Source organism: Choloepus didactylus, chromosome X, assembly GCF_015220235.1.
Source record: "Choloepus didactylus isolate mChoDid1 chromosome X, mChoDid1.pri, whole genome shotgun sequence".
Classification (NCBI taxonomy): domain Eukaryota; kingdom Metazoa; phylum Chordata; class Mammalia; order Pilosa; family Megalonychidae; genus Choloepus; species Choloepus didactylus.
This window is the reverse complement of record NC_051334.1, coordinates 48,372,971-48,399,857: the sequence shown is the minus strand read 5'-3', so window position 1 is coordinate 48,399,857 and position 26,887 is coordinate 48,372,971. Positions and strand designations below refer to the sequence as shown.

General features: G+C 47.5%; 1 protein-coding gene across 2 annotated transcripts; it reads right to left on the bottom strand.

Annotated features, from left to right (window-relative positions):
- Nucleotides 1-460: 460 nt before the first annotated feature.
- Nucleotides 461-25,414, bottom strand: UBA1 (ubiquitin like modifier activating enzyme 1). 2 transcript variants are annotated; one of them, XM_037821769.1, is made up of 26 exons: nucleotides 25,286-25,414; nucleotides 17,477-17,593; nucleotides 17,281-17,339; nucleotides 17,007-17,175; nucleotides 16,768-16,902; nucleotides 13,908-14,014; nucleotides 13,555-13,645; nucleotides 13,311-13,443; nucleotides 12,659-12,756; nucleotides 12,413-12,559; nucleotides 12,098-12,274; nucleotides 11,857-11,961; nucleotides 11,690-11,770; nucleotides 11,200-11,355; nucleotides 9,353-9,518; nucleotides 9,017-9,213; nucleotides 7,840-7,904; nucleotides 5,444-5,639; nucleotides 4,700-4,774; nucleotides 4,378-4,567; nucleotides 2,881-2,969; nucleotides 2,504-2,596; nucleotides 2,200-2,391; nucleotides 1,150-1,251; nucleotides 948-1,048; nucleotides 461-771 (listed from the first exon to the last, which is right to left on the bottom strand). In XM_037821769.1, exons 2-26 carry the CDS (start codon nucleotides 17,591-17,593, stop codon nucleotides 636-638), a joined length of 3,177 nt encoding a protein of 1,058 aa, XP_037677697.1. In that variant the 5' UTR covers nucleotides 25,286-25,414; the 3' UTR covers nucleotides 461-635. The 2 variants fall into 2 exon arrangements, with proteins under 2 accessions (XP_037677697.1, XP_037677696.1); XM_037821768.1 differs by lacking the exon at nucleotides 25,286-25,414 and adding an exon at nucleotides 22,157-22,351.
- Nucleotides 25,415-26,887: the final 1,473 nt, after the last annotated feature.

Sequence of the window (26,887 nt, the reverse complement as noted above, 5' to 3'; positions counted from 1 at the left end):
TGAGTGCTTTGTGCCAGGTGGGAAGGGATCTGCCCCAAGGACAAAAATCATGTTACATTGACTAAACCCTGGCAGCCTGGTTGCCATAATTTTCCTCTTCACATAGGGGCGGTGGGTGTTAGAGAAGTTAAAGGACTTACACACAACTCTTTGCTACTTTTCAAAATCAAAATGGCAAGTAGTTAGGAGATGGAGGAGAGATTTAACCCAGTTCAAATTAATAAAGTCTTATTGGACCCAGGTACCTGCTCACTATGGCCTCACTGGTGCCACCATTTCTTCCTAAGCAGGGAGGGTAGGAGGGAAAGGTGGCAATTCACTTATCTTGTCTGCCCAGGAAACTTGGATTTTGGGTAAGTCTCGTGCTGCTGGGGTAGGGGCTGAGCTCTTTGGGTTACCACCCAAACTCACATCTCCAGGAAGCTACTTCCTTCCCTGGGACCAGCAGGGTATGCCACGCCTGGATTAATAATTCTTTATTAGGATTCAGGTTCCAAACAAGGTAGAAAGCAGCGGCAAGAAGGGTTTGGGGAGGGGGATGGTGAGGGAACACCAGGCTTGGCTAGCCCCGGGCTAGAAGGGGTCTGAGAGGGGTAGTCTAGGAACAGTGGAACAGTCTAGAAGAGTATGCGGGGTCAGCGGATGGTGTATCGTACATAGGGGACCTCGACATCCTCGCCACTCTCGTCATTGCAGCACAGCTCAAGCACCAGCGCCCGCACATGGCGGCCCAGCTTTCGCTTCGACACACGGCTCACTATCTCTGTCATCCTGGGGGTGGGGGAGCAGAGGGTCAGGGAGGCAGAAAGCAAGAGAGAGGGGAAGGGCAGGTAGGTGGGGGCCAAAGAGGTAGAAAGGCAGTGAACATGAGTGGGGGAAGTTGCGGCTCCCCATCCCACATATTCCTTGCCCCTGGCCTCTCCCAGCCTGCTCAGCAGCAAACTCACGGCTGATCCAACCGTTCCTTGAGCTTGGCAGCTGGCATGAAGAAGGAATAGAGCATGGATACACCCTGGGACAGCATAGTGATCTCCAATTTGTGTTCTGTCTGGAGAGAGAAGGGAGACAGCAGTGTCATGGGGTGAACAGCCCAGCAAGTCACTTGCACACCCCACTCTCCAGGTAGGGGAAGTCAGGAAAGGGCCTTACCTTAAAGTAGTCAAGAAACTGTTTGAGCGTCATCTCCTCACCATTAGGCTGCAGCCCCTGAACCTCAAAGCGATCCCACAATGTCCACTCTTGGTTATAGAACTGCAGGACAAGGAGCAGGAAAATAGGATGGGGGCTATCCCAGAAGGTCCAGCCCCAGTCAGCCTCCACCCCACACACACTCATGCATGTTAAATCAGATCACAGCCTTCTTTTGTTCAAAACCCTCTTGTGGCTCCCATCTCATACTGAGTAAGCACTGAAATTCTTATGCCTGACAAAACCCTATGCCATTGGAGTCCTAATCTTTTCCGTATCTCCTATCCCCAGTCATCCTCATGCTCACTCTGTTCTAACAACACTGGCATTTTACTTATTCTTCCAACATGCCATGCACACTACTACCTCAGGACCCTTGCAAAGACTGGTCCCTCTGCCTGGAATGACCTTCCCCCAGAAACCTGTATTGCTTGTCTCCTTATCACCTCCTTCAAGTCTGAATTTAAATATCATCTTTTCAGCAAGCCCTTCCCTGACCACCCTGTGTAAAATCCCAAACCCACCCCTCACCCCTGGTGCTCCCAAATCCTCCTTGCCCTGCTCTTTTTCTGTTGTTCCAAAATAATTTATCATCTTAGTCATATATATCTATTTCACAGATATAATCTTAGCAACTAGGAGAGTACCCAGCACTCAGTTGTTCAATAAATATTTGAGTGAATTAATGAAGCAAGTAGAGCACTTAACAGAGTAAGCCCCCAATAAATACTGGCTGTATTATGGTGTAGTTATTAATAAACTCCTAGGGCAAAATTTAAATATCCCATCTTTTCTGAAGGAAAAAGGCAGAATCAGACTAGTGTCTAGCACATTCTAGGTACTCAAAAAAAATGCGTTGAATGCATGAATGAATGAGGGGTGCACAAAAGTAGCAGGTACACATCAACAGAAACCTCACCTGGCAACAGGGTATGATGAAGACTACAGCCAGCTCTACGGAGACTCACAGACACACCCCACCCACAAATCCACACTAATGCAGGCCCCCACCTGGTGACGAGGTGCAGCAAGGGGCTCAGAGAAGCCAAAGAAAGGCAGGGCCAAGTTGAGGAAGCCATTCTTGTAGGAATCAAGCCGTCGGTGCCCCTGCACCACCTTGTACATCTCCAGACACACAAGGCCAACCACAGCTGCTGTGGTCGTGGCAATGGCGGGGATGATCTTGCCTGCAATCAGCTTGCTCTGTGAGACAAGAGGGGAACAGGGCAGGTGATAGAGAGGCTCAGGGTTGGCAGAAGGGGCCGATGCAGGGAGCCTGGGATAGGGTGGAATGTCAGATCTAGATTCCCCTCACCTTGTGCCTGTCTGCAGGAGGAATGTCATAATTATCTGCCCGGAGGTTGGATGCAGCCACAATGAAATCCATGTGAAAGTTGCTGTCATCATCCTGTTATGAATGGGAGGGTGGAAAGAAAGTGGGGAGATGGTCAGGGGAGAAAGAGGTTTCCTGGCTTCTGGGGACACAGTATCCTCCACCATAATTACCTGCTGGACTCCCCCAGATCACAAAGGGATGGTTGGGAAAACCTGTTCATTCAGAGCTGTGTGGCAGACCCATGATCCAATCCCAACAAAGGCCTGGGGCTGAGTCCAAATCCCCAGACCTTTTCTGTGTAGTCCGCCTATGCTCAGCCCACCCCCATGCCCTGCCCAGGGCCCCCCATCCAGCACCTTCTCAAAGTCGATGGGGTACATTTTGAACCCAGGGAGCTTGTCTGGGCTGGGCAGCGTGGCCTTGAGCTCCTCTAGACGGCTATCATCTGCAGAAAGGGAGGGACGTATCAGCCCTTTAGATCCCAGATCAGGGTCTGAGGGCAAAGTGGGAGCTCAGGGTGAGGCAAAAGGTGTTCAGAATTGGGAAAGGAGAGACATTTTGAGAGAGGCAAGGAAGAGAGAGAGAGCAGGAGAACAGAGTATGAAGCTGAAAAAAGAGAGAAAGAGGTGGGGGCTATCAAGAGAGACCTCTGGAGACATGAAGGAGCAGAAATGAAGACATTTGGAGAAAGTAAAAATGGAGAGATCAAGGTGGGAGAGGTGTAGATCCTGGGGACAATGGTATAGAAGGAGATGAGTCATGGAGGGAGATACAGAGAGAAAAAGAAGGGAAGCTGGAAAAAGATATAGATGGGAAATATACAGACATGGATACAGAGAAGAGATATGGAGGGGGAGATGGGAAGAGATATGAAAAGGGCTACAGAGTGAGACAAGGAGGGGATATATATATATATGGAGAGAAAGGTGAGGGAAATACATGGAGGAGATGAAGAGAGTTATGGAAGGAAAAATGAAGAGAAATACACAGACAAGAACATGAGGGGACAGATATTGGTTAGGAAGATGGGACACGAAGGGGAGACAGTTATATGGAAGGTAAACGTAAGGGGAGTTACAGAGTTACAGATGTATTATCTGTGGAGAGAGAGACATATGGAAGGAGATATAGATGGGAAAGTATATAGATGAAGGGTCAGAAACTATGGTTCCACTGGCCAATAGCCTGCCCCGTTTTTGTAAATACAATTTTATTCATTCATTTATGTATTATCTTCAATTGCAGAGTTGATTACTTGCAGACACCATATGGCCCACAAAGCCTAAAATATTTATTTGGCTCTTTACCTCTAATATCCAGTATGAGCTGGGGAAAGAGATGAAGGGAGACAGGAGGAGTTGGAAACTGACTAAGGAGAGGGAGATAGGGAAGGAGATGTTAAGAGGGAGATGAGGAAATATGGATGGAAGGCATTACTAGGGTGAAGATGCAAACAGAGACATGGGGGTAGATATATGGATAGGGAGATGGGGGTAGATGTGAAAGGAGACAAAGTGTGGAAGATATCAAGGGAGAGAGACCATTAGTGGAGATCACATCCCCCAATAAGCAGATCAAGAAGAAACAAAGAAAAGGAGAACAAAACCAAGGCAAAGACATACACAGAGCAAGAAAGTCAAACAGCTAGTTCTCCTGAGAGCCAGAGAGTGGGAAGGAGGAAGAGGGAATGAGAGAATTTGCCCCAATTAACTCTCTTCATTTCAGAGGAGGAAGTGAAGCTCAAAGGAAGGTGTAGGGAAGTCCCAGCCTGGGCAGAGGACTGGTGGGGAGACTGGGCTGGGTAGGGGACAACCAGGGTGGTGGTTCCTGGCTGACTGGCAAAGCACCCTCACCAACAGAGGCATTGGCGCTCTGCAGCTCCTGGTCAGAGACGTGGATCTTGACGCCAGACTTGGGAGTGAACTCGGGGACCTGCACAGACTGTAGGAGTGTGGCCACAGCAGTTCGGTCCTGAGAGCCTGTCAGCCCATAGGTCTGGGCAAACAGGTTGGCAGCAGCCACCACGTAGTCCAGGTGTAGAGGCTGGGTGAAGGCAGGGCAAGGAGGGGTGAGCACACCAACCCCTACAAGAGGAGCCTTCACCTCTCTGTCTCCAACCAACCCAGCACACCCACCCTCCACCTGACCCCAGGAGACCCCAGGTAGGAGACTTACATTGTTAATGTCAAAGGTGAGTGGATGTGGACAGCGTTTGGGCCCAGACCAGAATGGGGCTCCCGAGCTTGTGAGCTAGGGGGATGGAGAGATTTTAGGGGAATAGGACCTAAGAATGGATGCCTCTCTGACGATCTTGACTCCTCACCTTTGCCCCAGATGTCCCGACTCACTATCCCTGGCTGGGGACACACAGGGGGCTGGAATCAATCATAAAAGACCCAGACTATAGAGTACTATAGATGGGGGCTCCAATGCCAGGTAGAACCAGGGAAAACTACCAATTTCTGAGCACTCTCACTTTGTGCCACACAGCCACTTAACTCTTATGGATTGCCAGGCACTATACTCACAGAAGAGGAAACTGAGGTGTAGAAACAAGTTACATGATTTGTCCCAGGCTCAAATGGTGCTAGGATTTGAACTTGCACTGAATTCTTGTGCTCTAAAGGCCAAAATTTCTCCCCTATAATCCCTACAGCTCCGAGTGGGAGTCAGCTATTATTCATCCCACACCACAGTTAAGAGAAACAGAAAACAAAGTCCCTTCCTTGAAAGAAAAGGGATGGGGGAGAAAACAGGTCTGTGCAGAAAGCACAAGCTTAATCATTCTTCTAAAACCCCCTGCCTTGGGGCACCTATCACAGCTGAATTAATAATGGGAATGAGTGAGCCACACTGAGACAATAGGCTCCATTTCTGGGAAATGAATTCTGCCAAGCAGATCCTACAAACATACATTACCTGGTCGGGAGGGAAGTTGTGCAGCAGCTGCCGGATGTTGTTGGAGTACTGGGTGTGCCAGTGGTGGCAAGCCCAGGTCACGCAATCAGCCCAGGTCTGTGGCCGCTGCAGTACCAGGCTGCGTTGCACAGCCTCCAGCACCTCCAGTGGTTGGGTGCCTGCCAGCCGCAGTGTCCGCTCCACAAACTTGGAGTCTCTATCAAGAATCAGAGGGGGCAAAGGGGCAGGATTACACAGAAGCTGCAGGAATGGGCTCAGGGCAACCCTACTTCTTCTATGGAAAGTTGGTCCTGACCCTCAATGACATCATTATTTCATTCAAAAAGTGTGCCTGGATTTCTTCCCTCTGTCCTGGTCTGGGAAAACCTGATTTGGATAAACAAGGAAACCATGAATAGACAACAGAAAATTACAACCTACACTAAGAAAAACAAAGTTATGGCCCAGTCAAAGGAACAAACGTACACTTCAACTGAGATACAGGAATTTAAACAACTAATGCTAAATCAATTCAAAAAGTTTAGAGAAGATATTGCAAAAGAGATAGAGGCTGTAAAGGAAGCACTGGACCTGTATACGGCAGAAATCAAAAGTTCAAAAAACCTACTGGTAGAATCTATGGAAATGAAAGGCACAACACAAGAGATGAAAGACACAATGGAAACATACAACAACAGATCTCAAGAGGCAGAAGAAAACACTCAGGAACTGGAGAACAAAACACCTGAAAGCCTACACACAAAGGAGCAGATGGAGAAAAGAATGAAAAAATATGAGCAACGTCTCCGGGAACTCAAAGATGAAACAAAGTACAATAATGTACGTATCATTGGTGTCCCAGAAGGAGAAGAGAGGGGAAAGGGGGCAGAAGCAATAATAGAGGAAATAATTCATGAAAATTTCCCATCTCTTAAGAAAGACATAAAATTACAGATCCAAGAAGCACAGCGTACTCCAAACAGAAGAGATATGAATAGGCCTACGCCAAGACACTTAATAATCAGATTATCAAATGTCAAAGACAAAGAGAGAATCCTGAAAGCAGCAAGAGAAAAGCAATCCATTACATACAAAGGAAGCTTAATAAGACTATGTGCGGATCTCTCAGTAGAAACCATGGAGGCAAGAAGGAAGTGGTGTGATATGTTTAAGATACTGAAAGAGAAAAACCACCAACCAAGAATCCTGTATCCAGCAAAGCTGTCTTTCAAATATGAGGGAGAGCTCAAAATATTTTCTGACAAACAGACAATGAGAGACTTTGTGAACAAGATACCTGCCCTACAGGAAATACTAAAGGGAGCACTACAGGGTGATAGAAGACAGGAGTGTGTGGTTTGGAACACAATTTTGGGAGATGGTAGCACAACAATGTAAGTACACTGAACAAAGGTAACTATGAATACGGTTGAGAGAGGAGGATGGGGAGCACGTGAGACACCACAAGAAAGGAGGAAAGATAATGACTGGGACTGTGTAACTTGGTGAAATCTAGAGTATTCAACAATTGTGATAAAATGTACAAATATGTTCTTTTACGAGGGAGAACAAGCAAATGTCAACCTTGCAAGGTGTTAAAAATGGGGAGGCATTGGGGGAGGGATGCAATCAGCATAAACTAGAGACTGTAACTAATAGAATCATTGTATTATGCTTCCTTTAATGTAACAAAGGTGATATACTAAGGTAAATGCAGATAAGAGGGGGGGATAGGAGAGGCATGTTAGACACTTGACATTGGTGGTATTGTCTGATTCTTTATGGTGGGTAATGTCCATGATCAACTGTACAAATACTAGAAATCACTTCATGAACCAGAACAAATGTATGACAATACAATTAGAAGTTAATAATAGAGGGGCATATAGGAAAGAACTATATACCTATTACAAACTATATACTACAGTTAGTAGTATTTCAACATTTTTTCATAAACAGTAACAAACGTACTATATCAATACTAGAAGTCAACAATTGAGGGGGGTTGGTTAGGGATAGGGGAGGATTAGAGTTTCCTTTTCTTTTTTTCTTTTTTCATCTTTCACTTTATTTCTTGTGTGGAGTAATGAAAAGTTTCTAAAAATTGAACAAAAATTAAGTGTGATGGATGCACAGCTGTATGAGGGTACCCAGGGGCAAGTGATTGTACACTTTGGATCTTTGGATAATTGTATGGTATCTGAACAATCTCAATAAAAATGAAGAAAAAAAAAAAAAAGAAAAAAAAAAAAAAAAAGAAAGTGAAATGACAATCTGCAGAATGGGAGAAAGAAAAAAAAAAAAAAAAAAAGTGTGCCTGGTACTGAGTTTTACCATGGTAAAGAAAGCAGACAGGATGCTGTGGCTGGTGGGCAGGAGACAGAGCAAGGGCGCATTTGGGTGGATGGGTTACTCACGTGAGGTACTGGTTGACATTTTCTGCTGGCTGCTTGAAGAGGCCTTCAAACTCATCCCGAGCCCACTGCAGACAGAGCAAATAGATACATGAAGTGATGGGTAATAAAACAGGTTTCCCTAGACATTAGAAAGACCATAAGTGAACAAAGCAAGTCAGAAGGGTACAGATGCTCTGGCAGAAAGGAAGAAGGAAGCCCCCCACCCCAACCTTCCCTGTCCACCCTCCCTGCCACCTTGTACCTCAATTTCAAAACCAATGATCTGGTTAGTGATTACACAAGTGTATATGTGTGAAAAAACTTATTAAGATCTGTGAACCTTACTCTTAACCTTAACCTGGGTGTGTCCACTTTGAAAAAAATTCAGCTAGATGACTATGTGCACTGTTCTGTATGTGTGTGCATTATACAAACAATTACCCTGACAAACCAGCAGTTAAACCCCTCTTGGGCAACAGCTTGGGAAACCTGAATATGGACTAAGTATTATAGACAATTAACTGAAAAAGACAGTTAAGAAATTACCATTAATTTTGGACAGCAAGAAAATGATGTTTTGGTTATATACCAGTAGTTCTCAACTGGGGATGATTTTGCCCCCCAGGGGACCTCTGGCAATGTCTGGAGGCATTTTTGGTGGTCACAACTGGAGTGTTATTGACAGCTAGTGGGTAAAAGCCAAGGATGCAACTAAACATCCTCCAATGCACAGGATAGCTCCCCACAACAAAGAATTACCTAGCCCAAAATGTCCATTCTGCTGAGGTTGAGAAATGTTTTTATACGGGAACATGTTCCCACTTTATAGATGCATAGTGAAGTATTTGTGATGCTTGTGGCATACTTCAGTGCGCGCACACACACACACACACACACACAAAACCAAACTATTCTAAAACAAAAAGGTAATAAAATGCTAACAAATGTTAAATCTAGGTGAGGAGTGGTATCTGAATGTTCAACATATTATTCTTTATACTCATCTACATGTTGGAAAAATTAAAAATAAAGTTAAAAAGGAAAGATCAATCTAGAAATCTAGGCTGCTGGGTGGGAAGTGAGGAAGGTTGGTTGAGAAAAGGTTTATCTTACACCAGTGCTACAAGTCTGTCATTCAGAGGTCTGGTGGCTGAGAGGTGGCCTAGGTATCTGCCTCCTTCCCTCTCCTCACACTCACCTGCAGGGTGTGCTCAATGGCATTGGGAAAGTTCTTTAGTGTGCAGATGGGGATGGACTTCTCTGGTGGGTCCTGGCTGGAGCTGTATGACTCTGTCAGGAAGGGGATCACCACCTGCACATTGCCCTTGGTGCCCAGTGTGCCTGACTCCAGCAGGGGCTTACGGTAGTACACGCAGCGGCGGTCCATGTACATACCTGTGGAGAGGTGGGAGCACAGCATGAGACCTGGAAGAAAACCATCAGGATTGGACAGGAAGACAGGCACCCTCCAATACACACACACACACTCATATACAACCCTACCCTTGTCATCCTCACCCGCCTCCAAACTCACGAGCATCCACGTTGTCCAGGGCATTGGCAACGCCATCCAAGTTTTGGAAGAAGTCATCATCATAGATGCGCTCTGTGTCAGGGCCCACACGGTTCTGGTGGCTTGTCACCCGAATGTGTGGATTCATTTGGTGCACAGCTGCAGCAGCTGTATCAGACTTTAATTTCTGGAGGGGGCAATTCCAGGGTGGGGATCGGGGAACAGAGCTCAGTCATTTGTGCATTCACCCAACAAACCTTTACAGAGCTGGCCTTCTGAGGACTGATTTACTTAATGCTGGGTAAAAACCAGGCCCTGAAGTGTTCAGGAGGCTCCCTGATTTAGCAGGAAAGACATTTTGTGACAATTCCACATGGCAGCGGTAGTAACAGATGCGGAAGGGACAGATGTGGAAACAGTGGACAGACACAGACTGGAGACAATTGATCAGACATCTGTTCTTTTACACACCTAGTATCTATTGTTCTTTCAGTTAAAAGCACCCGGGGTTGAGGCAGATTCCCCCAAACAAAGCGAGGATGCTAGTACAAAGACAAGCAGGATCCTTTCAATGCCCAAGTTAGGACACCTTCCTCCCCTGCTCATAACCCTTCCCTGGCTCCCACCTCCACTTATGGCAAAATGAATTGGCTTCCATGACTTCTCCACCCTCATCTCCTCTCACTCTCCTGACTAGGCACATTCAAACTTGGGAGTCTTTGCATGGGCTGATATCTCTGGCTGGAACACTCTTCCCCCAGATATCCTCTTATTCTCTTACACCTCCACGTTTTTGCAGAAATGAGGCCTTTTCTCAGTGAGGTCTTCCTTAACCACCAAAACTGCAAACCAACCTCTTTGGCACTCCCCTCTTCCCTTATCTTGTTTTCTTATGGTTTCCTTTGCACAGCCCTTATCGCCTAATATTAACTACATACTATGCTACTGCATTATATTTATTGTTATAATCTCTCCTCTTCCACTAGAATCTTTGTTTTGTTACTTGTCCTAAACAGCACCTACCTCAATAACCATTTGGTGAATAAATAAATGAATGATCCTGGGCAGGCAAAAATGACACTGTCCCCTACAGAAGGCATCTCAGATAGATTCCTGTATAACCTAATTTCCATCTGTACTGAAAAGAAAGTTAACGTAACAGGTCTAAACTACTATCCAAGGCCTGCTTGCAAGGCAGGCCCTTGGCTGGCATCTGGGACTTGATTTCAGAAAGGTTCCCACTCCCCTAACAGAGTAAGAGTGGCTCACTATGTCTAAACTCTGCAAACAATCTGCTTTATGATGAACACCTGCACTCCTTCTGAGAGTCTGGAGTTTTGGTATCTGCCAGGCAGAGGTTGCCTACATGACCAGTCCCCAGTAAAAGCCCTGGGTACTGAGCCTCTAATGAGTTTCCCTGGTTGGCAACATTTCACAGTTATCACAGCTTCTTGCTAGGGGAATTAAGTGCATCCTGTGTGACTCCCCTGGGAGAGGAGGACTCTTGAAAGCTTGCATGTGGTCTCCCTCAGACTTTGCCCCATGTGCCTTTTCCCTTTGCTAATTTTGCTCTGTATCCTTTCACTGTAAATATCATAGTCATACTCAAGTACAACTATATGCTTAGTTCTGTGAGTCCTCCTAGTGAATCATCACTATACCATCCAGCAATGATCAGAGAAAAAAGATGAAAAATGGTGGATTAAATGGAAAGGTACTCAATAAATATTTGTTGAATGAATGACAGAGAGAAACTGAGGGAAGCAAGAGCTGAAGGAAAGATAGAGGTGGGAAAGCCTCTGCCAAAAAGAATGGAACAACAAAAGACAGGAGGAAAATGAGAGAGGCAAAGCCTCACCCCTACTCACCGTGACATCCCAGGGCCGGAACAGAAACTGTCGGTTCAGATTGGACTTCTCAATGGTGTCCATGTCTGTGACGATGACTTCTCCACCCTCCCCGCAGCCCAGCCCAATCATGGCAAAGTTCTTGAGCAGCTCACAGCCAATGGCTCCTGCACCCACCTGGGAGGTGACGAAGAAGAGAGACAGAGGCTAGTCAGTGACTCAGGTTAGAACAAAGCCACCTATTATCCCATCAGGAGAGGGAAAGAGGGTTTAGAGCCTCATCTTCAAGTCCTAGGGCCCTAAGAATTAACCCACAATCATCTAAGGGTGCTCACAGGCACCAGAGGGGACAAACAGGGACACATCCGGCTTCCCATCATGATAAAGAAAATGCCAAAGGGATTGAGAGAAAGGTACACGAATCAAAAGGAGGAGGCAGAAGGAGAAGCAAGAAGAGGTGGCCAGAGGCCAGGGTAGGTGAAGGTTGCTAGTGTCCAATGGAATTACTCACCAGGAAGTATCTCTGCTTGCTCAGCTTCTCTTGCAGGTCTGAGCCAAATACAGCCACCTGCCCATCGTAACGGTTTCGGCACTGAGGAATGCAAAGGGAGAAGGGTCAGAGGGACCTTTCTAGAGATGAACCCCATGATGCCTTCCCTATGGGCCCCACTCACATACCGGGAGGCACTTGTCCTCTGTGAGAACCTCTTTGCCCTCAGGGAGACACTCAAGGGCATCAAAGTACAGCCACTGCATGATGGGCATAAACTTCCCAGAGCAGGCCTGGAAGGGGAGATGGTCAGTGGTTAATTGAGGCTTGACAGAGATGAACAGCAAGTGATGGCGACAGGAATGTCTCTAGACCTAGACTCGATCTGTAGGCTCACCCCCAATCCTGCCCTTCCCCACCCATGCTGACCTTCATGACCTCCTGGGCTGCCAAACCCCCAATGAAGGCATTCATGGGCGCCAGATCCCCAGCAGCCACATAAGCCAGCTTCCGGATGAGGTCCTCATCTAGGTTGTCTTGCTGAACCACTGGCGGGGCTCGAGCATTAACAGCCCATGCTAGGGCCACCAGTTCTGTTGCATCCTCCTGATCAGGCAGAAGAAATCAAGTTAGGACCTGTCGCCATGGGGATAGGGACAGGGAGGAAGGATAAATAGGCAGAGAGGAAAGATGGGGATTCAGTGCCAAGAACATTTGCCCTGGCTGGCTTGCCCACCCACCTACCTCATTGTGGGGCCGCGGTGGCCAGCCATGCTGAGCACAGAACTGGTGCAGGGCCTGGAAACCAATGTGCAGGTGGGCAGGACGTGAATACTTGGCGAAGTCTGTTATCACAAAGTCAGGGTCTGCCAGTGAGGTCAGCAAGGATTTCTGTGAGGAGCAAGACATTAGAACCAGAGGTGACAAATGGAGAACCTGGAAATGCCTAGAATCATCCCCCAGAGCCCACTCCCCAACCTCTATACTCACAAAGCTAATCTTCTTAGGTACTTTGACCTGACTGACAATGCCTCCACGGACATAGTCGGAGAAATTGGAGGTGTCACAGATGCTAAAGGTGTAAGGACCTAGGGCAGATGTGGAAGCTGTCAGTCAGTCAGTCCACCCTTCCCCTACCCCTTGACCCACAACTCCCTCAGGATCAGAAATAAACCTATACCTGACCCAGTGAAGATATAAGAAGGCATCTCCTCTCTGCCCTAGGTTCCACTTGGACATCAGAAACCATTTCCCCTCTGCCCTAGACCCACCTTAGAACCCCATGAGACCCTGTGTCCCTGGCCACAAGTCTACACTGGAGGACCTTTTCTGCAACTTGTCCAAACCAGCTCAGATACCTCCTCTGATCTGCTCTGTTCAAATACCAAAGACCTTCTCCCCCTCAGCTCAGATAGCAGGGACCCGTTCTCCTAGGAACAGCTCAAACCCAAAACAGCATCTCTCCCCCATGTCCACCAGTTCTGACTGACCCCAGAGGACTCAGTCTCTGGCTCATCCCAGACTCCCACAATGTGTCTCCCCTTGTTCTTGGCCCAGGGACATGATTCCTCCCTTCAACCATCTGACCAAAGCCCAGGGATATATCTCCTATGTCCCCTAATTCCCCTGTGTCCCAGCTCACCCAGGACTTTGATCTCTATGGGTTGATTTCCATTGAGTTCAACCATGCCCTGCACTTCTGAAAAGGAGACAAAGTCGCCACTCTCAAACCCATGTCGGGCCTCATCCAGGCAGGTAACCACGCCGGGGCTGTCCTAGTTAAAAGGAGGAGTGAGCCTCAGAGTCAGGCTCAAGGTACCAGAAGCAGACAGGGAGGACTACTGCTGTCCATCTGCCTGCAAGGACCCCCGGGGCTGGTCTCCTACCTTGGTTACCATAGAAACCATAGCACTGAGTGGCTGCTCCCCATTGGAATCTGTGAGAATCATTTCCTCTCCGAAGTCACAGAAGAGCTGCCTATAGAAGGGAGGCAACAGGATTGATGCCCAATTCCTATGCACATGGTAGGACCCCATATGACTCTCAAGATGCAGTAAATACTTGCTGAGCAAACTCAGACAATCACTGCTAGGAATCAGATAGTGCTACATAGGGAGGGGGAACACAAAGAATCCAAAACCCAGGTGGTTGAAGGTAGGATGAGGGCAGTAGGAGCCTGGGGGTCTTGGCCTGGGTCTGGTAGGTATTAGGGAAGAAGGGGGGAGGGGCGGACACTCACCCAAACAGGCCCCTTGTGTCTGCCACCACCAGCTTGATGCCGCGGCTGTGACAGAACTCACCCACTCGAAGCTGGTCCTCCAAGGGGGTGTTGGTGAGCACTACCACCTGTGGAGAGGCAGAAGTTCAGGTCACAGGCCCAGCATTGGAGCAAAGGGGAGAGAGAGAAAAAGAGGCAAGCTTTAGAGGTTTAGGGAGTCAAGGCAGAGATGCCCAGGCTTTGCTTATCCAGGCCTTTTTCACAAGCATTTACAAAACTACCTACTATGTATCTATCAGACATAAGAAATACGAATCCCAGGAAAGGTAAAGAAGTACCTGGGAGGACAGAGTTTGGAAACTAGCTGACTCATTTATCTGACAAATACCCACTGCTGCCTACTAAAACCTTGCCATGCCCAGAGAAACACAAAATGAGTAAAACTCTGTCCCCAGCCAAAGCCTGAGCTCATTCCTACCATAACTACCTGCTCCCAATTCTCAAAAGACATTCACAAACATTTACAAAATACCTACTATATATAGATCAGACAAGAGAAGTATGAATCCCTAGATCATTACAGGAAAGGTAAAGAAGTACCTGGGAGGACAGAGTTTGAAAACTAGTTGACTCATTTATCTGACAAACACCCACTGTTGCCTGCCTAAAACCCTACCATGCCCCAAGAGACACAAAATGAGTAAAAAACTGTCCCCAGCCAAAGTCTGAGCTCATTCCTACCACACCCACCTGCTGCACCCAATTCTCAAGACAACTCCTACTCAGTCATGATCTTTGGGACTTTGTCCTCTGCCTGAGTATCTACCCTTAATCACCAAAATGAGTTCCTACTCATATCAGGACTCAGCTGCAGTGCCCTGGCTCTCTGAGACACCCAGGGCAGCATCTCAGCTCCTACATCTCCTCTTTCTGACCCAGATTTATTTTGTATTTAACAAACACCCATATGGTCCTTATCATGGGGAAGCTGCTATTCTAAGCATTTAACCTTCACAAAAATTCTATGAGGCAAGTATTGTTATCATTTTGTTCTACAGACAGGAAAAACGAAGGCACAGCTTAACTGACTTGCCCAAGATCATACAAGTAGAGATAGACTCACACCCAGGCAGTTTAGCTCCAGAGTCTGTGTTCATAACTACTAGGCTGTATTATTTGTCTGTATACATCTTCCTCTCTGAAAAGGCAATGAGTGCCCAAAGGGCAGGGCCAGGGTCTAAATCCTGCTTGCATCCCCTAGTCTCCCCCACCCCACCCCCTGCCCCAGTACAGAACCTGGCATACTGGGCCAATCCACTGAGTAGAGTGAATGAAAAAACAAATGATAGACAGGAGCTTGCATGATATACTTCTAAGGTATGACACTAGCACAGAGAGTTGACAACAGAAGGGTATATGGGAAAAATCTAAATATTGCATACTAGGGACTATAATTAATAGGAATACCACAGTAGTATTACACAAATACTAGGAACAAATAGGAGCTACAAGAAGTTTCGGGTCATGAGAATTGTTTAAAATGGAGAGTGATGAGGATTGTACAACCAAGTGATGATAATGTGAGATATGGATGGATTATTGTGGATATAACTTATGCTATGTGAACTTAGGAACTCCCTACTTTATAAGTCAAGCCCTTGCTATTGAGGCTTGCTCTGGTGAAACTAATGGCTGTAGAGAGGAGACTAAGCTCACCTGTAATTATGCCTAGGTGACACCTCCAGAGAACCTCTTTTGTAGCTCAAATGTGGACCTTCTTTCTCTAAGCCTAACTCTGCAAATAAATTCACCACTCTCCCCCTGATGTGGGACAGGACCTCCAAGATGTATGAGTCTTCCTGGTGACGTGAGAAATGGATTCTGGGAATGAGCCTGACCCTGGCACCAAGGGACTGAGAATGCTTTTTGACCAAAAGAGGGAAAAGAAAGGCAACAAAATAAGGTTTTAGTGGCTACGAGAATTCAAATAGAGTCAGGAGGTTGTCCTGGAATTTACTCCTATGCAAGTCTCACCTAGATATGCCAAATGACTACAATTCGATAGGCCCAAGTCAACAGTAGTCCCGAAAACCTTAAAGAGTGCTTGGATCTATAAAGGTTTCACTCACTAAGCTTATTCTTCAGAAACTTAGATCCTTCAGAGTGTTCCTATGACAGCTAAGTTCCAAAACCCAGGGGCAATAGCCTCTTCAAGAACATCAACTAGATGTGTCCCCTTTGCTCATAAAGTTGACACCCCTTTTCAACATGAACCAGTTAGGGTGGTCACTGCCTAGACATCCCCAAAGATCGGGAAAGTGATTGAATTAAAGGAAGGGGTAGCAAGAGACAACAAGGAATTTAACAAAGGATTGTGAATACAGAATATTTATGTAATTTTCTTTTTCTTAGTTGCTGAGGTATTAGAATAGTTAGAACGAAAGAATTGAAATGGTGGAACTGTAAGCCATAGAATCCTTTGAAATTTGTTCTATAGCTACTTGTTAAATGGTAACTTTAAAGCTATACCTTTTTGAAAATACGTTGTATTTCACAATAAGAAAATAACTGAAACTATGGTACTATAACTCATAATAACTTTGGAAATTTCCCATGTATCTACTTTAAAATCATACTTTTGTATATATGTCGTATTTCATAATAAGGAAATAACTGAAACTGTGGAGTTGTAACCTATAATATTCTTTGAAATTTGCTAACTACTTGTTAAATTACACTTGGAAAGTTGTCACTTTTTTGTATATCTGCTATATTCTATAATTTAAAAAATGAAAAAAACAAAAAACAAAAAAAACCAAATGAACAAACCAGAGAAGGCCTCAGAGAATTAGGCAGGAGGCTGGGGAGTGCCCCAAGGTACCTGGAAGCCACTAAGGAAGTCCTCAATGAGGGGCCCAGTGTAGGCACTGACAGGCACGTAGCTGTTGAGTTCAGCAAGACGAGGCTGTGATACCTCAGCCCGGTTTTTACCGATGTCCTCCTCCCGCAGGTAGAACTACAAGAGGGTGCAATACGGGAAGAAATGAAGTGGGGCTGTGGAGCCCGGGGTGAGGTGGGGGTTGGTGCCTCAGCAGAGGGGAGGGTGACGTGAAGACGTACCTGGGAGGATAGGTCAGCCCACTGTGCAGTGTCCTGGTCATGCAGGGTGACAGCCTTGACACCACCAAGGATGATATTCTTGGCAATCTCCACTCCCAGACCCCGCAGGCCTGATACCAATACACTAGATGTCTGGAGCCGCTTCATTGCCTCATGGCCCAGCACATACCTGCAAGGTTAGGGAGAACTCCGGGTCAGGGCCTGGCCTACCTGACCCTATCCTATCCTCTCAGTGCCGCCTCCCACCTCTCAGCCTAGTCTTGGCCCCACTTACAGTTGCCGGGAGTAAAGACCCTCGTCTATGTCTGCTTCACTGCCGTTCTTCGCCATTCCCTAGGGACAGAGGGGAAGAACAGGTTTGAGGGAGATAATGAAGAGTAAGGCTTGGGCAGACGGACAGTGGTACAAAACTTACCCACCCACCACTCCCACTACCCTTGCCTGCCAGTCTTCAGGAAGAAGAAACTTACGTTGGTTGGTACAGAGGATACTTCAGACAGCACAGAGTGGGCAGGAGAGCAGTTAGAACCTGGCTTTGGATCAGGCCCGGACACGCGACGTTTCTTGGACAGCGGCGAGCTGGACATCTGGAGGGAAAAGGAGGGTCAGAGGGGAGCTGATGCATGTAGGTAAGTTTTTCTGTTTGTTAGTGGTGATTCTGGGGGAGGGGAGGGCTTTAGTACTAGTATCCAAATTTTACAGAGGAGGAGACAGGCACAGAGTGGTAAGATAACTTGCCCAGGGTCACACAGTGGTCAGAGCTAACTAAGTTCTGAACCTAGGGAGTCTGGCTTGCAAATCCATGCTGCTGACCACTAGGTAATTTACCTCTCCCCAGACCAGCATAATGAGGCAGAGACTCCAATCCTGGGGGGCGAAAATAGTGACAAGAATGTACTTGTGGAGAGGTTAAGAGGAGGGATGTGGTTTCAGGACAGACTTAGATTCAAACCTTGACAGATGTCATTTAACCCTCATGGGCTTCAGTTTCCTTACCTATAAAATGAGGGTGATGATACTACTTACCTACCCCTGGGGATGTTGAGATGATGAGAAATAACACAGGGCACAGAGCCTGGCCAGAGTAGGTAGGCAATAAACAGCCATTCTCCACTCCCTCAACACTGGGGGGAAGGAGGAGGCGAGGGTATGGGAGGGATACAAGGGCTTGGATATCCATCAGAGTGGGAGGATGGCCGGAAATACCATGCTAAAAACCTAGTCCCCAGAGGGGCACAGGGAGCAGAGCCAGAGTTTTACAAAGCCCACCCCCACCCCCAAAGCTTTGGGAGGGGAAAACTAGCCTAGACCAATAAAAGGTCCCATGGAAAGAGGAAACACACACTTTCCAAGCTTCTTCTGTATGTGAAGGCCCTTATAAACAGATTCACGGTAACAATAAATGAAGGTCTGTTAGGAGTCCTCCCTGTGCCTCATGCTACACTAAGCATTTCATGAGCCTTGTCTCAGTTTGTCCTCAGGACATCCTCGGGGGTTTGGGCTACTACTGATAACATCCTCCATCTCACACTGGAGGGAAAAACTTTGTTCAGGGATGTTTGGTGACTTGACCCAGGTTCCCATAGGGTGGCCAAGCTGGGACCAGACCAGTCTACTGACCCTGAAGCCCAAGCTGCCTCCCAGTACACTGTTATCCCGTTTCATCCCTCAATAGCCCTGACCCCACAAAACAGGGTTTGGTGTCCTTGTTAGACAACTGAGAAAAATCTTAGCTCACAGAGGTCAAATAACTTGCCAAGAGTCACACACTAGGTCCCAGAGACAGAACAATACAGCCTTCTATAGAAGTGAAATGTAGTGATCGAGTTTCTGGTTCCAAATGATGGGAATGACAGGACCCAGGATCATTTCCTCCCCAACCCCAAATGCTCCTTTAAGCTTCTGTTCATCTACCAAGAGCTTACTGCTTGCTGATCACAGGGTAGAGGGCTTTCTCTAATCCTAACAACCCCCACGAACCAGATACCCTTATGTCCATATCACAGATAAGAAAACAGGCTCAGTGAGCTCCAGTCACTTGACCAAGTCACACAATTGGTGGGAGACTGTATGCCAAATGCCTCCTAGGTGAATAAAGTCAAGGCCCAGCCCACAGGAGATGGGGGGTAAGGGAAAGGGAGACAGGAGGCTGGCTAGGGTCCCTAAGTCAACCTGCAGAATTGCTGGAAATGCTAAGAACCAACCTGTATGGGAAGAAGCTTGGTGAGTTAGTAGGGAGACAAAGGCAAATCATATTTTCCATTTACTGACTCTCTGACATGGGCCAGGGATCTCATTTTCTCTGAGCCCCATTTTCTCCAAAAGCAGAGGCAAACAGAATCATCCTCAAGGGGCTGCTGGGAGGGTTAATGAAGCCAAGGTCTGTGGTCAGAGCTCAGTGACATGATTATGTGTCCTCCCTGAGCACCTGCAGTGGCGTCCATTTCCTCAGTTATCTCCTTGCCTTATCATTAATTTGTTTGTTTGAGACACATCATCTTCCCACTCTCTAAATGAAAGATGACCCAGGGCTAGAGAGATCTTTAATATCTGGACCTTTTTTCTATGGGCCCCTAATGCTGGGGGCAAGGGTCTAAGCAGGTTTTCAAAAAGTGGATTTCAATTGCCGAGATTTGGAACCTCCCTGTCTCAAAGTAGACAGAAAGGGTCTGGGGCAGAAATCCCAGAGAAGGGCTAAAAGACACCACCACCAACACCACCAACACCCAGCCCAGCAAAACAAATCCATACCCTTTCTCCCTCAAACATTTCCTCAGGTTCCCATTAGAACACTAATACTGCAAACTATTTGGCAAAGCTGAACTGGGCTTAGAGTTTCAAAACTTGTCTGAGGTCTTGAAACTGATGACTTTAAAGCATAAGTGTTCTCTACCCCCAAATCAGAGAAGATTTGAGGGAGGAGCCTTGGAGGAGGCTTGAGAGGGGGCAGGCACAGGGTCCGTTTATCAGGATGGAGTAGTCTGGGCACAGAGAAGGGACGCTGGGGCCTTTTAAGCCTCCTGGGAGGGATTAATTGAGACGTTCCTAGGAACATGAGAGACAAGAGTAAGTAGGTGGTTGTCTGAGCCCATGGAGGCTCTGAGGAAGATAGGAAAGGGATGTTAGAAGGTCTGGGGGTGAAGGGGAAGGGAGAGGACCAAGGGAGTTAGGAAAAGACTCAAATCTGGGTCTTTGGAAAAGGGTCTTGAGGAAGGGCAGGGAAACTGCAGGGGGTTAGCAGAGGCAGTAGGGCAGATGCTGGGCCCCGTGGAAGCTGCATAGGGAATGGGTGGGGGATTATGAGGCCCAAGGAGGCTGTGGGAAAATGCTGGGGGTCTGGGAGTAGGAGTGTTCTGTCAGAAAGATGCTTGGGGCCCTCGGAGTCTCTGAGGGCAGATGCTAGAAGCAGAAAGAAATTGTTGGCCAAAAGTATGGAGAGAGAGGTATCTCTGACATTGATGCTAGACTCCTAGGAGGCTGTGAGGCTGGATGCTGAGGCCCAGGATGGGGTTTTGGGAGAGATCTCAAAAGGCAGACCCTTGGAGAGGGATTTCTAATGGGTCACAAAGGCCCTCTGGTGATCTGTGACAGGACATGCTAGATATGAGAGTTGCTCAGAGGGGATAGAAAGGGGAGGCTGAGCCCAAACCATTCAGGCCCCAGGAAGTTCAGCAAGCAGGCATTGGCTAGATCCTGAAACAGGATTAGGATTCTCTGACCAATGATGTTGGACCCCATGGAGGCTCTGAGAGTAGATGCTGAGAAGGGAGTGTTCTACTATGAGGGGCCATTGGACCTGTTGGGGGAAAGGATGTCTGACCTTTCCCCCAACAGGATGTTGGAGTCCTATGAGGCTGAAAGCAGAAGCTGAGGGTCTCTGACTGAAGATGCTGGGGACCCTGAAATGCTCTGAAGGCATATTCTGAGACCTGATTAGAGGTTAAAGGATCTGTGAAGGGAGGAGCTGGAATTCTGGTCAGCTTTTGAAGACAGTGGTCCTGGGTGGGGTTGGGGAGGCAAATCTTTGATGGAAGTGGCCAGGGCCAGATAGGGTCTGTAAGGGCAGATGCTGGAGGGGGAGATCTCTGATGGAGGATTATGTTCTCCGAACAGTTCTTCTTTGGTGTCTGGTCCCCTGGAAGGTGCTAAGGAAAGATATTTAGGGTGTCAGAAGGGGAGAAGCCTTTGAAGGGTAGTCTCAGAAAAGAATATTGGGATCTTGAAAAGGGGGTTATTTCCTAAAAGCAGATACTGGGAGTGTGTCTGAAGGACAATACTGGGCCCAGAGGGTTTTCTGATAGAAGATAGTGGGCTACGGTGGAGCTGGGTGAGGTGGGCCATTGAGTACAAATGCTGGGGGAGTAAGAGGTGATACAGAGAGGAACAAGTCCCTAAGGGCAGATTCTAGGGATTGAAGGAGTCTCTAAAAGCAGATGCTGAAGGGGGGAGGTCTCTGAATAGAAATGCTGGCCCCAGAAGGGTCTCTGATGAAAGATGCTAAGGCAAGGGTGGGGTTGGGAGACTGCTGAGATGTGAGGAGTCTGACAAGGAAGCCAGGGTCAAATGGTCTTTCCCTGATCCCCTTGGAAACTGAGTGTATGGGATGGGAGTGAGGAGGAGGGAGGGATGTCTGAAGGAAGATGCTAGAGAAGGTTCTTTTTCAGAAGTGATGAACTCCCGGGGTCGTACCCCTCTTGAAAAGCTGTGAAGGCAAATACTGTGGGTCTAGGGGTGTCTGAATGGAGACTTTGGGGGCAGGTTTTTAACTGGCATGCATTGGTGGGGAGCTTTGACCAGGAATGTTGACCCTGGTCGGTCTATTGGCGACTGGGGTGGGGTGGGGGAGCTCTGGCCTGAGGTGCAAGGTCCGGGACGGGGTCAGGTCCCTGACTAGAGATGGTGGGCCTGACTTTCTAAAAGCAGGTGCTGGTGGTCTTACCCCAAGGTCAGATCTCTGAGCCCGGGATAGAGAGTTGGTCTCGGACAGGAAATGACCCCGCCCCAGGATCTGCCCCTCTGTGGCGGGTCCTTAGCGACCAAATCACCGCCGCCCACTCCGACATCAGCCCTACCCAGTGCCGGCCCAGGCTCCTCCAATGCCTCCCGAAACCCCTGCTCCGGGCAAAGCGATGAGAAAGGTCGTTTGTTACCAATGCCGGTTCCCCGGGTCGCGCCGCCGCCAACGCCTCAAGGAGCCGAAGCCAAGCCCGGCCACCGCCCTCCTTCTCCTCCTCCCCGCCGCCTTGGCCGCCTAGGATCGCCGCCTGGGCCTCCGCCTTCTCCTTCCCAAGCCGTCGTGGTAGTGGTAGACCCTTCCACCTCGTTCACCTCAGCAGCCGACACAAGATGGCGGCCGCCGAGCCGGCCGCCGGAACAAAACCTTTGGCCCCACCCCCCAGAAACCCGGATGCAAGCAGGCCGCGCCTACTTATGAATCATGAATGATGTCTCCAGCCCTTCTGTGACTCCTACGGTTGGGAGGTCAACAGCTCCACCTGGTGGCCAATGGGGCACTAACTGGGAAAACAGGCAAAGCTACAGAGGCCTTGCCCCACATTACATAAATATAGCCAGGCTGCCCTAGTAACCAAGAAGGGACATCAAGGCAATGCTTCCTGATCATGAATTATGCACGAATCGGGTGGTTGATTGACTTAACATTCTGCAACCAGAAAGCAGATGTTGGAACATGGAAGCCACGCCCTACTGTGGATAAAGAATGATTCTGCAGCGGCCGGGAAGCCAACGAGACCACTTCTCTTATCCTTATCATGAATAATGCATGAGGCCTGGTGGGCTGGAACAAAAACATCTAATACCCTGTAAGCTGGGAAATAGGGCTACTGCAGGGAAAACACTTTCCTCTAGGCCATGAATAATGAATGACGCTGCTCTCGCAGCTCAACCTGGAAACCCAGAGAGATCAGAAAGGTCCCACCCAGCTATCATGAATTATGCATGAAGTTGGATGGACAGAAACACTTAAAACAGACTCGCCCAGCAGGGATTATGGTACTACAGCCTAGTTGCCAAGGCAACGTTGCCACGCCTCCCTGTTCATGAATAATTCTGCCCAACCACAGAGGAAACCAAGGGAGAGTGAAGCCCCTTCCTCATCCCCGACAAACTGCTCATCAACCTGGTCTGCCTTGGTCCAACCAAATCCATATCACTATATGCCTTTGGCAAGTGCCTCAGTTTCCACAACTGTGAAATGGGGATAGTAATAGAACCCACACATCTCAGAGGAGTGAAATGAGTTATCAAGATCAGAATGAGCTTAGAACAGTGCTGGCACAAAGCACTAAATGTTAAATGTTTAAAATATTCTATATTAATATAAAGGCAATATATAAATGTATATTTATATATTAACATAAAATTAATCATGAGTGAGGGTATACCCAGTCACCAGAGAAACCACCAACTTGGGGCATTATTTCTAACTTAATGCCTTGAGTGGCCTCCCAGAAGGACACTGGAAAACAATGCTATGGCCACCACAGTCCATGAACTAGGTAGGACAGACTACTAGGTCACCAGAGACGCACCAAAGACCCAGGCACATAATAAGCACCCACTACATTTTTGTTGATTAATAATAATAGATCACATTAACTGATTACTCCTGTAGTGTGCCCTTATGTATGCATCGTGCCATCCATAGCCTCAGGAAAACCTAGCAAGGTGGTGCTTTTATGAGCTCTGTTGTGTAGAGGAGGAAACAGTCCCTTCTTGTCCCTAAGGTTTCAGCTCAAATCCTTAGAGAAGTCTTAAATCCTCACAAAAATCATTTCCGTCTACTGATTACTCTAGCTGTGTGACCTGGGGCTAGACACTTCACCTCCCTGGGCCTTGATTTCCCCATCAGTAAATTGGGAATAGTAGCCTACTTGTGATGGAGTTTAAAGGAATAAATATGTATAAAGCACTTAGTGCCTGGCACATAGTATAGTAAGTGCGATTCGACTAACATTAGGAGCAGCACTATTAAATTGGGGAGGGGTACATTTGGTTAAAACTGCAGACTCTGGAACTAGACTGACTAGGTTTGAATCCTGGCTCGGCTACTCACTGGCCGTGAAACCTTATGCAAATTACTTAGCTTCACTGTATTGCTGTGTCCCAGTTTCCTCGTCTATAAAAGGGGATAATAATAACCTACTTCCTAGGATTGTGAAGATTAAATGGGTTAACGAAGTGATAAATGAGTGGGTGTTAATCTTATCATTATTCTCATACCTATTTTCAGGCCTACAGAAAAATTTGCCAAAGACCACACAGCTGGCAAGAGCGATGGGATTGGAATCCAGAGCTTTTGTTGATAACTTGGATTACTGGGCCATAAGGTATAATGAACAATGCACAAGGCCCCGCCCCTTGGGAACCTATAAGGGAATCTAACCGCGGTCATGTAAATGAAACCACAAAGGCCACGCCCCTCGCGAATCATGCCCAATGTCCCTAGAAAGGTCACAGAAGACTCAAGGGCACCTGCATGAATAATCAACGAACTCTAGTTTGGCGCGGCAGATTTCAGAACGCCCCTGCAGCACGCTGAACCTCCCCCTTATGAATAATTCACAACCCGATCTTCCTCCCGACCAGGTGCGAAAGAGGCAAAAATCTGCTTCCCCCACGGCCCCACCTCCTCATGAATAATGAATAAAGCCGCGGCCAATGGAGGCCTGATGGCATCAAGTCCTCTCAGGAAGAGCTTAGTCGACTGGGCTCCGGCATCTCTTCCCAGCCTGGGCTGGGGCTCCTCTCTTCAAAAACGTGTGGGCTCCGACGTGTCCAGTCTCGCTATCCCGATTCCCCAAGTGTGGGAAGTCCCCGTCACCGACAGGGTCACAAAGGCAACACATACCTCCCTAATGCCACCTTGGTCCTGAACGTTCCCAAGCACTGTCACGAGAACCCTAAAACCAACCCTCCTAAAATCCCGCCTTGACTTCAGGAACCTCAAACTCCGCCTCCCCCCTTGGGAAACACCCCAAATTCTGCCTTATGGACAGCATACCCAAACACGGGCCCCGTGGGTCTCCCCAAACACCCCCCTAAACCCTGCCTCCCAATGGTACTCCCCTAAAGACTCCCAAATCCCATCTGGAGTCCCCAAACACCACCTCCTAAGGGTCCCCTCCAAATCAGGCTCCCCTAAATGCCACCCACCCCGGGTATGGAGCCTTCAAATGCGTCCACTAGGGTATCCCCGAAGTTGAGCTCCCTCCCCCAAATGCTGTCCACAGGTTTAGGGTCACCCTGCTCCAGCTCACCCCCTGCGCCGAGCGGAGGCCTCGCCTTCCTGCTGGAGATGAGCCGAAGCCACAGGGCAACGGAAGAGCAAACCACCTCCGTCGTGCAATAGGAGCGAGAGTTTGCGCGGAGCTCGGAAGCGCGGGGCCTTGGAGCGCCCCCAGTCTGGGCCATACCATAGACTCTTGGAGGGGGGGATGTTAGCTCATGCTCCTGCTTTGCCGGCACCCGTGTCACACCTAGACACCCCTACGCATTGTGGTCCTTCCCGGACCGCGCGGGGCACACTGGGTGTGGTAGTCCCATCTGGCCAGCGTCTGGTGCACGTGGTGGGCAGGAGCGCCCAGCTTATGAGAAAATGTAAGCTTGGGAGGTGGGATTCCGGGCGCTGTGCTGGGGGCGAAGAGGGAAAGGAGCGGAACGTGGGGGTGCCTCCAGACCGATAGACTCATCCAGCCTACAGATGGGCAGACTAAGACTCAGGTGGCTAAAGGAGTTGATTCATTTGACATTTATGGAGCTCAAGCTGTGGTCCAGGTTCTAGGGAGTCTCCCTTGGCCTCATGGAGCTGAGATTCTAGAGATAGAGACAGAACATAAACATAAAAAGTAAGTAAAAGTTGTAGTTTCACATATAAATATGTATCATAATAAACATGTAACCATATGATATAAATTGTACATAATAAGACAAATACTACATGTTTTATATAGCATGAGAGCTAGTATCTATAAGGAAAAGATTTACATCTTTTTGCATATAATAAATGTCTCATAGTAAATACAGGTATATCATATTTTATATAGTCATATGAATAAATATTAGATAAGTAAATATGTATCATATAACTGCTAAATGCTATGGAGGTAGGAAAGCAGGAAAAGGAGGAGAGATAAGGTGAGAGAGGGGGCTGTACCATTTTGCGTTGCTCCAGCAATGTATGAATCACAGGTCCTGTTTGTTCACAGCCTCACCAACAGTGTATTGTCAAGCCTTTGGATTTTTGCCAATCAATTTAATTTTAATTTGCATTTCTCTTATTGTGAGTGAGCTAGGGCATCTTTTCATGGGTTTAAAGAATTTTTGCTTTTCTTTTTTTTCTGGGAACTTTCTATTCGTGTCCTTTGCTCATTTTCTATTTGGTTGTACTTCTTACGGGTTTTTTTCCTTTAAAACTTCTTTATATATTAGACTTTTTTAAATGGAGTCTTGAGGATGAGAGTGATTTGAACAATTGTGGTGTATGCATTTATTCGTGTTTCCAAGATCTGATAGGTGTCAAACCCTTTCTAGCCGGTAAACAAAGCAAACAAATATTCCTTCCCTCCTCGAACTTCATGCTAGTGGAGACACATAATACAGACAAGTAAGTAAAATGTACTTGTATGTTACAAGGTGAGAAATGCTAGGGAGAAAAGTAAACAAGAAAGGGGTAGAGGGAGTGTGATGGGGAGGGGTTGGAATTTTAAATGCTGTAGTCTGGGCAGGTGACATTTGAGCATTCAGATGCCATGTCTCTTTAGTCTCCTTCAGTCTGGAACAGTTCTTCAGTCTTTCCTTGACCTCAATGACCTTGACACCTTTGAAAATTACAAGCCAATTATTTTGTAGAATGTCCTTCA